Source organism: Telopea speciosissima, chromosome 5, assembly GCF_018873765.1.
Source record: "Telopea speciosissima isolate NSW1024214 ecotype Mountain lineage chromosome 5, Tspe_v1, whole genome shotgun sequence".
Taxonomy (NCBI): Eukaryota; Viridiplantae; Streptophyta; class Magnoliopsida; order Proteales; family Proteaceae; genus Telopea; species Telopea speciosissima.
In genome coordinates, this window is record NC_057920.1 from 64,154,265 (window position 1) to 64,168,032 (window position 13,768).

The 13,768-nt window shown below is 48.2% G+C and overlaps 1 protein-coding gene across 1 annotated transcript; it reads left to right on the forward strand.

Moving 5' to 3' along the window:
- The first annotated feature begins 574 nt into the window (after positions 1 to 574).
- LOC122663434 (UDP-glycosyltransferase 88F5-like) lies at positions 575 to 2,095 on the forward strand. Its single transcript, XM_043859146.1, has one exon. The coding sequence runs from the start codon at positions 644 to 646 to the stop codon at positions 2,087 to 2,089; it is 1,446 nt and encodes a 481-aa protein (XP_043715081.1). The 5' UTR covers positions 575 to 643; the 3' UTR covers positions 2,090 to 2,095.
- Positions 2,096 to 13,768: the final 11,673 nt, after the last annotated feature.

Consider the following 13,768-nt stretch of genomic DNA (forward strand, 5'->3'; position numbering starts at 1 on the left):
ACCATGCCTAGCCTATGAAGACCGATTACTAAACGGATTGATAACGGTACGAAATCCTAAAATAAGGGGAACGATTAGGCGAGGCCAACTTACGTTCATGTACTTGAGCATACAAGAACAACTCACAGCCGTCAAGATGGAATCCACCCCATGTGGGACCCATAGGGTGGATTCCATCCTGACGACTATGAGCCGTTCTCATATGCTCACGTAAGTGAACGTGAACCCAACTCCGATTAGACTCGACTGAAACCGGCCCAAAATGATTGATTGACACCCCTACCCGGCGTATGACTCTATTGTTGTGTTTGATCAGAAATGATTTCTTTATTAAGTCTTAGGGTATATATAATACAAAGAAAGTCAACATAAACAACAACCCATGTGGTCGATAAAGAAAAAGACAGCGACAATCAACTGTACACATGGACAAATCTCTAACAGACAACACATGAGCTGGACTTCTCCTTAACATCTATTAACATCTATGACTCATTAGGACATTAATCAACACTTGGTTTACAAAAGGAGTTCTGTTTGATCCACGTGCAATACTCCATTACTCCATCTGTTTCCCCGTTCTCTCAGTCCTTCCCTCCTTGTAAACAACTCTGTGAACAGTGAACCACAAGACAGAAGCAGAATGCAAGACACCATAGTGCTCTACCCATCCCCTGGCATGGGCCATATCGTTTCAATGGTGGAGCTTGGCAAGCTAATCCTCCGCCACCACCACCACCTATCCGTCACAGTCCTCCTCACCACCAGCCCTCACGAACCCTCGGCCACCACATCTTACACCAGCCAGGTCACGCGAACCACCCCTTCTCTTACTTTCCACAGCTTCCCCCCTCTTTCCATTCCCCAAGACACATCTCCCATCCGCAGCCACGCAGCCATTGGTTTCGAATTCCTTCGCCTCAACACCCCAAACGTCCTCAACGCCCTCCTGTCCATCTCTACAACCTCAACCATCAAAGCCCTCGTCATCGACATGTTTTGCACCTCAGCCCTTCACATCGCCTCTGATTTTGACATCCCCACTTACTACTTCTACACCTCCGGTGCAGCCGCTCTCGCAGCCTTCCTTTACCTGCCCACCATTCACAACCAGAACACCCAAAGCTTCAAGGACCTTACTAACACCTATCTCCATTTCCCAGGCTTGTCCCCTGTCCGGGCATCTCACATGCCTGAACCCATCCTCGACCGAGACGACCCGGCCTATCATGATTTCATATACTGCACTGCTCACCTCCCCAAATCCAGGGGAATTTTAACAAACACCTTTGAGGCATTAGAGCCGAAAGCAATCAAAGTGATCGCTGAAGGGGCTTGCGTGCCTGACACTCCGACCCCCCCTGTTTACTACATCGGTCCATTGGTTGCTAAAGACGATGGTCGGGCTGAAGGTGGAGATGGTGCCCGCACGGCCGAGTGCTTGTCATGGCTAGACGCGCAACCGAGTCGAAGCGTCGTATACTTGAGCTTCGGCAGCCGAGGGACCTTTTCTGCGGCGCAGTTGAAGGAGATTGCGATTGGGTTGGAGAGAAGCGGACAGAGATTCTTGTGGGTGGTCCGGAGTCCGCCGTTAACGGATGAGGAAGTGAGAACCAGCAGCTCTTCGAGACATGGGGAACCCGATTTGGATGCTCTGTTGCCGAAAGGGTTCTTGGGTCGAACGAAGGATAAAGGATTAGTGGTGAAGACATGGGCGCCGCAAGTTGAGGTGCTGAATCGGGAATCGGTGTGTGGGTTCGTGACTCACTGCGGATGGAACTCGGTGTTGGAAGCGGTGTGTGCAGGATTGCCAATGGTGGCATGGCCACTGTATGCAGAGCAGCATCTGAATAGGGTGATTTTAGTGGAGGATATGAAGCTGGCGATGGCGATGGAGCAGGCGGAGGATGGGTTTGTGAGTGCGGATGAGGTAGAGAAACGGATCAGAGCGTTGATGGACTCGGAAGAAGGGAGAAAACTTAGAGAACGGAGTGGAAAGATGAGAAAGGAAGCCGCAGCGGCGTGGGAAGAGGGTGCGACGTCTTGTGTTGCGTTTACAAAATTCACCGAGTCATGGAAACGGGCTTAACCAAAAAACTCGCCCCTGGGGCGTAGGAAGGAAGGTGTTCTGTGTTCAATGTGTGTAAAAATCCTTTCGAGTCTGCCAGCAGTCTGATGTGTGATGGACCATAGTTGGGCAAAATGGGATCGGCAAAAAAATTGAGTTTAAAAGGTATGGGTTTTAAACGGTAAAAAATTACAAACGAATGGAATATTAAGCGTTTTTAACGTTTATAATTCAAAAAACAGAACCAAAAGATGACACTATCTCATATAAATTGAGGAATTATTATTTGAAACACATGCTTCTAATGTTCCACACAATTATAACATCCAAAATTAATCCATATATATTCACAACTCATTGTAAGTTCCAAGACATGTCAATCTAATATCAATTCCCAATTCATATTCCTTAATGTCCAAAGTTGTGCAATGTGGTTTGATTATGGTGTTGCTCATTATTGTCAACACAACCAATACATTCATGGAGTGATGCATGTTTAGTTGGAGTTGAGAGTCCGCTTTAGAAACCTTTTTCAGCAGATGCATCTATTTGTAGCTCAATTTCAAGGTCCCACTTTGACCTTGAGTTAAAGGTGATATCATAAGAAATGTAACCCTTTGAGTCATTTTTATGTCGGTGAAAGAATCAAGTTGATCACTTAGTTATTAAGTTCGCGTATCCGAATGTTTAATTCAAAAAAACTTATTTTATAGTATATTTTGGTATATATAGTAAAATATTCATTTTTTAAGTGTACTTATATTATACACGTATTAAACATGAATTAAACGTGTATAATACTTTTTAATTCAAGTTTTGTTTTGTTTTAAAAAAAAAAAACTCAAAACTTAAAGAAGAAAAAACGTAAAACAAAACCCTCGCATAATACGATTTTAGTCTTCTCTTTGAACCCTAGCCGTCGACTGCTCCCATTCCATTCATCTCCGTTCTCATTTTAGTTCAGGTGGCTAGTTAATTATAGCTGGGTGAATTGGCGATTGCAAAGGCAAATGAACTTCCATTGGTGATGTTAGTTCATCTTAGAGATGAGTTCATTGATGTGAGCTCATCTTAGAGATAAGTTCTAGAACACATTATGTCTTATTTTTTTTTCTTATGTCGGATGAGATATTTTTATTGATATTTTGATTTGTTAAATGATAATCTTATGAGATGTAATAGGGAATATTATATTATGTTTATTTTAGTTGTGAGGTTTCTTTTTGATAAAATCATTGTCTATATGCTATTATTTTGTTTATTAGGTGGTACATGTCTATTACATAGTGAATATATGTCCGTATTTTTGTTTATAGAGCGGTCGTATTAAATACGTATTAAACACGTATCGAATTATTGCCATAAGTGTTTTATTACATCAAATTTTTGAAAAGTATTATTGTCGTTTAGTCCGTTTAATTGCCGAACGTATTTGTTTCCGTTCAATTGCCGTTCTCGAACTTACTAACTAAGAGTCGATCAAAGTTTGGGAGGGAGAGAGAGAGAGAGTTAAGTAAGCCATTATTTAACAAGTCCAAGGTCTTAAAAAACGCTAAAAAATAAGAACGTGTTTTAAACGCGTTTAGAACGGGAATGCTTGCCTTTTGTCTTTTTTTCCCGTATATCTCAAAACATACGACAAAACCTGTTTAAAATAATTAAAAACGAGAACGCATTTAAAATGGAGTTTTAAACGTGTTTTTACTAATAGAGCATAGGATGCACTAATGTACTGGAGAGGATCGGACTCTAGTATGTGTGTAAAAATCCTCTCCATCGTCAGTGCATCTAGTGTCTATTGGACGGCTGTGCGTTGGCCTTGGGGTGCGTGTTAGCCTGCCCACCCGTCTGATGCACGCTGTATGCGCCGGCGCCCACAAGAGAGGATCTAGACTGATGGACTTTGTTTTTTTTTTTTTTAATAAAACATAGAAACATAATAAATTTCCCAATTTTTTTTTTCTGGAAAGGAAAATTACATAAAAAATGGGGAATAGAACGTTGCCTGGTCATGCGCCTAGCGTGGTGACCACGCCTTGGGCGTCTGGAATTTTCACCTTTACATGAGGGTAAAATGGTCATTTTTAAGCACTCAAGGCAGCTTCTGTGTAGGTGTGATCACCACGTTGGACGCATGACCTGATAGTGTTCTTTCCCCCATAAAAAATAATCTATGTACATTCTTGACCTTAATAGCAGCATTGGTTGCCACAATGACAAAACAGAAATCCATAACAAAATATGAAATAGTTCAAAAGGCCACCCTTGTTGGTTCGCTTATGTAAGCCAAAGATAAATGTCAGCATTTTCGGCTCATACTTTTACTTTTCTGAATCTTTCTGCCATTTTTTGGTGCAAACCCACATTAATATATGTAGGTGAGTAACTAAATTGTTATTGCCATTACACAATTGCGTCCAAGAATTCTTGGACTCACATTAATATATCATTAGAATGAGCATTTAAGTTGTGAGAATCAAGTTATGGGCTTGAACTTGTATAATTGGCTATGAAGACGCATATTAACTTGAGTTGAAACACTCATTCTCATTGTGAGAATTGTCCCTGGTGGAGATTATGTCTCCACAAGAGGAATCATTGAGGTGAGTGCCACTCATGGAGAAGCAATTGAGTGTTGTAATTAGGGGTGTCAATTTCAGGCCCGCATCGGTAGGCCTGCCAAAGCCCGACCAGGAAAACTTGAGATCGGTCTGGTCCGTTTAGTAAGCGTGTCAGGCTTGAGTCTGTCCGAAGAACAGTCGGTCGTTTTTTGGTGTAAGGGTCCAACTCGACGGTTGCCCGACCGAGATCGACTGACTAATAGCACGACCCAGGCACAGTCATTGATCGTGTTAGATAAATTATAAGAGATGTATTGATATGTATCAACCAAATCGGATCATGTAACGACCCGATACAATCGATAATTTTTGTAGTATTGATTAGGTGTTGTATCATATCAGTATTTTACAGTTACAACACATATTGATCATTATCAGTGGATACGTTAAGATACTTAAAACCTTGTTCAAATGCATGTTGGAGGGTATCTAGATGGCATTTTGGAAAACATACTAAAACTCTATAGAGGTATATAAACCTTACAATGATGTGGTGAAAGGATATTTTTTCCAAAATTTAAATATAACTTTTTTGAAATAAAAATGAAATTTCAGATTTGGATATCATCTAAGATCCTGCTTTAAAATGAACCCATCGTACAGGCATTGCTTTAAAAATGCCTTTACTTAAACAACGGGCAAGAATCGTTGTCTGATCGTATAGCCCCTACATCAGGGTGGGGGTTCAAGAGGCAAAGAAGTGTGGTGATTAGGTGTAAGGGTTGTGGCGTAGGCTTTCCATTTGTAGATATTACTCTTAGACCGAGTTGTCATTGGGTGAGTTGAGGTTGTAGATGAGAGTGGAGGTGGCTCGGTTTCTGGTTGTGTATTGGGTACTGAATTGGGGTTTGGAGCAGGAAATGATGGACGTTGGGTTGGTGATTCAGGTCTTGAAGGATTTTGGGTACCTATGGGAATGAGTGGTTGGATATTAGTAGGGGCCGAAGGGGGGAGGGGGAAGATGCTTGCACCAGCACCCCCTGGGTCACATGTGGAACCGGTAATTGGACTGTAACCGGTGTATTGGGTTTTGGTATAGGGGAAGCTATGGGTGATGAATCTACAAATGGAAAATGCCTCTCATTGAAGACACCATGGCGTGAGACATAAATGCGATTAGTGGGAACATGAAGACATTGATAACCCCTATGTTGAATGGATTAACCCATAAAAACACATTGTAGTGACCTGTGATCCAACTTATGCTTTTGGTAGGGGCGTAGCCAGGGATAACAAGCACATCCGAAGACCCGCATCTCAGTATAAATGGGCTTCTTTTGAAAGAGAATTTCATAAGGAGACTTATGTTGCAGAACTGATGTGGGCATTCGGTTGAGCAAAAATACGATTGTACGGAAAGCATGCACTCAGTACATTTTTGGAACACCAGCTCTATTGAGGAGAGTAAGTCCAGAATCAACTATATGCCTGTGTTTTCTTTCCACAATCCCATTCTGTTCTTGTGTATGAGGGCATGAATAGCAATGAAGAATGCCATTAGTATGCAAATAAGATTTAAAATTTTGAAATTCTCCTCCTCCATCATATTGAAAACTCTTTATATTAGTGATGAAGCATAAAACACCCCACCTATCAGAGGCTGCCACGTGGCCGACCCGACCTCAGTCCAAGAACCGAGTTGGGCCGAACAGGAAATTGGGCCGACACCATATCCGATAAGTCACCTGACAAAGCCTGGTTTGAGCGAGCTGGCCGGTGGCTGAGGCCGAGATTATACGGGTCAGCCATAGACTCCTAGCCGACCTCATGGCCGAGACCAACCTCCTCCCGGGCCGACCTCCATTGCCGACCCCACGGGCCGACCTCGTAGGCCGAGCCCTCCTCCATTGAGGCTCTCATAGCACCCCACCGGGGATCTCCGGGCCACGTCAGCACATCCCGAGAATCACGGGATAAGGACCGAGCCACGATCCCAGCGCAACACGGAATCACACTCTACATGGACTCTTACCTTAATAAGAGTCCGACCCCGAAAATAACTCTCCACTCCTCTCTACGCGAGAGAACCTTCCAAAAGAAGGACTCCTACCATACTAGGATTCTCCCAGCCGTCTCATCTCCTCCTTACTCTATAAATACCCAGGTATGGAGCTCTATTCCACATCTTGCTTTTTACTAGGCAGTTACGCTGTCGCGTTGAAGACCTGACTTGAGCATCGGAGAGTCCTAGGCCGGAACCACACCGGCCCTCTTGCGCTCATTGCTTGGTTTTTGCAGTTCATCCACGGGCGAACCAAGTGACGGAGGTTTTCACACGCAATGATTTGGCGCCGTCGTGGGAACGACATCGGCAAGCATCGTCGTTTCGCCAATTCCCGAACAATAATAATGGTGCATACGAGGTCGGGCAGCAAGGCTCTACTTCCCGTCGGAGGAGCCGCAACCCGTTGTGCCGACGAGACGATCACCGCCCCCCGAAGCCTCTCGGCAGGGGATAAACAGAAGACCCCCTAGGGCAGGTGGTGCGCAACCCATCACGGGCACCATTCCACCTCCAGAGAGCGGGAATGGGGGAGGTGCACTAACCATGGCCGCGGCTAGCCGGGTACAAGCCGAGCCAAGTTTGGACGGGAATGTCCTACCTGCACCGCCACCCTTGCCGGAGAGTTTGGACCCAGAAGCCCCGGCCAATAATCGACAGGTTATGGATTTGCAGCTGCAGATGCTCCACACCAACGAGATGTTGCGCGCCTTCATGAACCAGATGGCCCGAGGCGGGCTGATGGGCCAGCCGCTGGCCATGCCCCCTCCAGCTCCGGTTCACGCTGAAAGAAACCGGCAGCGAAATGGCGGCCGACTTAGGGCCGAGCCGAGTCGGGCTGCGTCCTCGCACCCGTCTCGTCAGAAGACTCCACCTCTGCGCCCCAGTAGAGGCGCTCGGCGGGGTGAACAAGAGCACGCCAAGCCCGTGAACAGGCAGAAATTGAGCCGGCCGGCCTGAGAGCGAGGAGGTCGCATTTCTCGGACGGATCGGAGAGGACGAACCGCCGAGGAGATTCCGAGAACAAAGAAAAGACCCGGTTGAAAGGCGCACGTCGAGACAAGGAGAAGGATCGCGTCATACTCCCCGGGGTCAGAGCTCATCTCCCCGAGAAGAGCAACAGGGGAGCCCCAGAGGGTCTAACTTCCAAGAAGAAAAAAGAACAAAGAAGGGTGGTGAGGACCGAGCTGACCAGAATGGCTGACTACAACGGGATGACCGACCCTATAAGCCCCGGGCCGAGGAGCCGGCTGGCCGAGCACCTGAAACCGAGCTGGAGAAGCGGCTACGAGACTTGGCCGAGCAGGTGGAGGGGTTGAAGAAACAGGCGACCCCGGACGCCTACTCTTTGGTCGGGTGTCACCCTTATCCTCCCGAGATTATGACCGCGCCGCTACCACACGGTTTCAAACCTCCCCCGTTCGACCGGTATGACGGGACGACCGACCCGACAGATCACATCAACTACTTTAATGCGATGATGACCATGTACGAGGAAACCGAGATCGTTTCTTGCCGAGCCTTCCCTGCATCCCTCAAGGGCGCGGCGACCTCATGGTTTTCCTGGTTGCCGCCGAATTCCATAAAAAGCTTCGCTCAACTCTGTCGAGCCTTTGTCACGCGCTTCCAGAGTAGTATGAAACATAAGAAGACCACGGTCAACCTCCTCAGCGTGAAGCAAAGGCCCGACGAGTCGATCTGAGCATTCGTCTCCCGCTTCAACAAGGAATCCTTAGATATCAAGGATTTGGATGAGGCCACGGCCCATACGGCTATGAGCAACGGATTGGCCGACATGGACCTTATCAAGGACTTGGCCCGGAAGCCGACAAGAAACCTGGCCGAGCTCTTGGAGAGGTGCAACGAGTTCGCAAATATGGTCGATGTCCTCCAAGCCCGGAAGGGCAACGAGGGTCGTACCGACAAGAAAAGGCCGACAACAGACGACCGAAGAGAAGACAAAAGGCCAAGGACGGATCGCCGAGCTGACAGGTCGGATCGAGCTCGGAGCCCCGACTACACGCCATTGAATGCATCTCGCAAGGAGATCCTGATGCAAATACAAGATGGGGGGTACATCCGCCGACCCCGACCGATGCAAGCGGGGTCATCTCGGAATCCCAACAAATATTGCCAATTCCACAAGGACATCGGTCACGACATCGAAGATTGTTATCAGCTGAAAAGAGAAATCGAAGAGCTGATAAAAGCGGGCCACTTGAAGCGATATGTCAAAGGAGGTCGAGAAGATCGTGGAGGTCGGCGGCCTGATGACCGAGATCAAAGAAGAGCCGAGCCTAGGGCCGAAAATAGGCGAGTTGAAAGAGATGATGACAAGGTCCGAGCCGAGAAGAAGGAGGACGAATCCGGGCCGAACAATGACAAGGGAGCCCCCATATACACTATCCTTGGAGGGCCCGGGCAAGAGAGTACTCGAAAGGCTAAGGCAAACGCTCGCTTCGTCGGAGTAGCCGAGATGCCCGCCAAGAAACTCAAGCCGGCAGTGACGATCTCCTTCACGGAAGCCGACCTCGAAGGTATAAGTTTACCTTATGACGATGCTTTAGTGGTGCAGGTAGAAATTGCGAACAGACCCGTACACCGTGTATTGGTCGATACCGGCGCATTCGTGGACCTTATGTCACTGGAAGCGTACCGACAATTTGGCTTCGGCGACGAGGAGCTCAAGCCCGAAGGCACCTCGCTTCACGGGTTCTCTGGAGCGGTCTCGACCATCAAGGGCTCGATCGATCTACTAGTCACAATTGGGCAAGCTCCATGCCAGGCAACGATCCAAGTCAAATTCATGGTGGTACGGTCGGTAGTGGCTTTCAACGCCATACTCGGCCGTCCTTCATTGACCGCCCTCCAAGCCATCATCTCCCCGACTCACTTGAAGATGAAGTTCCCCACCGAGAACGGTGTCGGCGAGGTCCGAGGCGACCAAAAGAAGGCACGAGAGTGCTACGCTACTTTCGTCAAGCAAAACAAAGGTAATGTTCGGGGAATGGCCATGTGCGTCGTACATCTCCCCGAAGATCAGCGGGATGAGCTTATCGAAAGAAGAGGGCGACCCGTGGAAGACCTGACCCCACTTCATCTCAGCGAAGACGACCCAGCCAAGGTGGTCCAGCTCGGATCACTACTAAATGAAGATCAAAGGAGGCGGCTCGGAGTTTTCTTAAAAACGAACGCCGATGTCTTCGCCTGGTCGGCCGCTGACATGTCGGGCATACCCAGACATATAGCTGAGCACCGACTCCATGTGGATCCGGGTCGAAACCAATCCAAGAGAAGAGAAGGAACTACGCACTTGATCGACAAACCGCAATCAAAGAAGAGGTGGAAAAGCTTCGCCGATCAGGATTCATCCGAGAAGAGAAATTCCCGACCTGGTTGGCTAATGTCGTCATGGTCCCTAAACCGAACGGGAAGTGGAGAATGTGTGTCGACTACACCGACCTCAACAAGGCCTGCCCAAAAGATGAGTACCCACTACCTCGGATCGACCTCTTGATCGACGCCATGGCAGGTCACGAGATGCTAAGTTTCATGGACGCGTACTCCGGCTACAACCAAATCATGATGCATGAGGAGGACGAGTCGTACACGGCCTTCCGAACTGACCAAGAGAATTTCTGCTACAAGGTCATGCCGTTCGGATTGAAGAACGCCGGAGCGACATACCAGCGCCTCGTGAACTATATATTCAGCGAGCAGATCGGAAAGAACATGGAAGTCTACATGGACGACATGTTGGTGAAAAGCTTGAAGGCCGAGCACCACTTGGCTGATCTGGAAGAAGCCTTCGGCGTATTGAGGAAGAACCAGATGAAGCTGAATCCCGCCAAGTGTGCATTCGGCGTAACCTCGGGAAAGTTCCTCGGCTTCATGGTCTCTATCGAGGCATCGAAGCCAATCCGACAAAAATCGAGCCATCCAAGAGATGAGTCCTCCAAGGACGATCCGAGAAGTACAAAGGCTAAACGGACGTGTGGCGGCGTTGGCGCGATTCATGTCGAGATCGGGCGACAAGTGCCTACCGTTCTTTAAGGCCCTAAAGAATATCCGGAACCCAAAAGATTTTATCTGGTCATTCGAATGCCAAGAAGCTTCTGAAGAGCTGAAGAAATATTTGGAGAACCCGCCTCTTCTCAGCCGACCTGAACCAAAAGAGGAGCTTCAAGTCTACTTAGCCGCCACTCCCGTAGTGGTCAGTGCGGTGTTGATTAGGGAAGAGAGTCGAACTCAAAGGCCGATATACTATATCAGCCACGTTCTTGTTGATGCCGAGACAAGGTACTCCGGGTTCGAGAAAGTAGCATTCGCTCTAATCACGGCTGCAAGGAAACTAAGGCCGTACTTCCAAGCTCATCCGATCGTGGTACTGACCGACCAGCCACTCAAAAAGATATTACACAAACCCGACGTTTCGGGATGGCTGATTTCTTGGGCAGTTGAGCTAAGTGAATACGATATAAGCTATCGACCGAGGACGGCGATAAAAGGACAAGCCCTGGCCGACTTCGTCGCCGAATGCACGGGGCCCGAACATGAGGTTGGAGAAGAAAAGATAGTCGAAGAGGTCGGGGCTACGGCCGACCCGATTTGGACCATGAATGTTGACGGCTCAAGCAATTCCGGAGGGAGCGGGGCCGGCCTAATACTTGTAAGCCCCGAAGGCTTTCTGGTCCAATATGCCCTAAGGTTCAAGTTTCCCGCCTCAAACAACGAGGCTGAGTATGAAGCCCTTCTAGCTGGACTTTGGGTCTGCAAAGCTATGGGCATAAAGCGGTTGAAGGTGCGAGGAGACTCCCAACTCGTGGTCAACCAGGTCAACGGAGACTACGAGGTAAAAGACGAAAGGATGATAGCATACCTGGGTCGAGCCCGAGATTTGATCTCCGAGCTCAAACACTTTGAGATGACTCGAATACCGAGAAAAGAGAATGCCGCGGCGGACTCCTTATCTAGGTTGGCCGAGGCCGACCTCTAATATCTGAGCCGGTCGGTATACATAGAAATATTGGAGAAGTCATCCTTACAAGAAGAAAGCATAAAGCACATTGAAGAGGATGGGCCGACCTGGTTGGACCCCATTGTCAACTACTTGGAGAATGACCTGCTCCCGGGGAACCGAGACAAAGCAAGGAAGGTCAAGATCCGATCTTCCAAGTACTCGATGATCGACGGAGTACTCTACAAAAGGGCAATCTCGGCCCCTCTTCTCCGATGTCTGGGACCGAAGGGGGCCGAGTATGCATTAGCCGAGGTGCATGAGGGAATATGCGGGAGTCACATGGGCGGCCGAGCTCTTGCATACAAGATACTTCGGCAAGGATTCTATTGGCCAAGAATGCAAGAAGAGGCCATGAAATACGTGAAGATGTGTGAGAAGTGCCAACTGTTCGCGCCAATCCCAAGTCGGCCAGCAACAAAATTAACCTCAATGCTGAGCCCAATCCCATTCGCTATGTGGGGAATGGACATTCTCGGAGATTTCACCCCAGCATCGGGAAACAGAAAATACGTAGTAGTGGCGATCGATTACTTCACCAAGTGGGTTGAGGCCGAGCCCCTTGCCACCATCAATGAGAAGAACATGGAAAAATTTTTCCGAGATAAGGTCATCTACCGGTTCGGGCTACCGAAAGTTCTCATCACTGATAATGGCGGCAATTCAACAACCCGGCCTTCCGAGAATTCTGCGAGCACTTCCACATTGACTTCCGACCCATCTCGGTAGCTCATCCACAAGCAAATGGACAAGTAGAAGTGTCCAACCGAACATTACTTGCCGGCATTAAGAGGAGGTTGGATGAGGCCAAGGGGAGATGGGTGGAAGAACTCCCAAGCGTCTTATGGGCATATCGGACGACTGTAAGAACTCCAACCGGGGAGAGTCCATTTCGCCTCGCTTATGGGACCGAAGCCCTCGCACCGGTTGAAGTTATGGCTTCATCGTACCGAGTGCTCAACTTCAATGAGAAGACCTATGAAGATGGGCTTAGAGCCAATCTTGACTTCCTCGATGAAGTCCGAGAAAATGCCCTACTCCGAAACGCGGCGTACCAACAGAAGACGGCAAGCTACTATGATTCAAAAGTCAAAGAGCAACATTTTCATCAAGGGGACCTTGTTCTCAGAAAACTCAGCGCATCCCAACCAAGGCAACAAGGAAAATTAGCACCAAATTGGGAAGGCCCGTACATAGTCTCCAAGCAAATTCGCCCTGGCACATATCGCTTGCAGACTCCGGGGGGCAAGAAGGTACCGAGACCTTGGAACTCGAAAAATTTGAAAAAGTTTTTTCAATAATTGAGCATGCTTGTATTCGGCTTCAGTTCTGACATTTGATTCAATAAAGTCTTTTCTCCAACACTCAACATATTGGCAAGCTCCCAAGTCAAAATCGTAAGACCGGTCCTCATAGACCAGGCCGACATCAAAGACCGACCCTCATAGGTCGGCAGCCAAGTCATAAGACCGGTCCTCATAGACCAGGCCGACATCAAAGACCGACCCTCATAGGTTGGCAACCAAGTCATAAGACCGGTCCTCATAGACCAGGCCGACATCACAGACCGACCCTCATAGGTCGGCAGCCAAGTCATAAGACCGGTCCTCATAGACCAGGCCGACATCAAAGACCGACCCTCATAGGTCGGCAGCCAAGTCATAAGACCGGTCCTCATAGACCAGGCCGACATCACAGACCGACCCTCGTAGGTCGGCAGCCGAGTCGTAAGACCGGTCCTCATAGACCAGGCCGACCTCTCAAGGGCCAACATCCCTATTTGGCCGAGCCTAACAAAGTACAAAACCAAGCTAAGGCATTAGGCTCGGCCAAGAAGGATATTCGGCCACGCGTCCGCTTATATGATAGCCTCTCCAATCGGACTGAAGGGAAAGGCGAATTAACCAACCAAAGCGAAGATCACATTGACCTCGGGCGTTGAATGGCCGAAACCGCCGACAACGTTGGGCATGGATAAAAAATAGACGAGTTCCTAAGCTCGGTTAGTGAAACGACTCGGCAGCTTGGCCACAAACAAAACAAAATACGCAAGGAAAAGA

Excerpts from the sequence above, each read along its gene's own strand:
- LOC122663434 (XM_043859146.1), top strand. The coding sequence starts at position 644 with ATGCAAGACACCATAGTGCTCTACCCATCCCCTGGCATGGGCCATATC.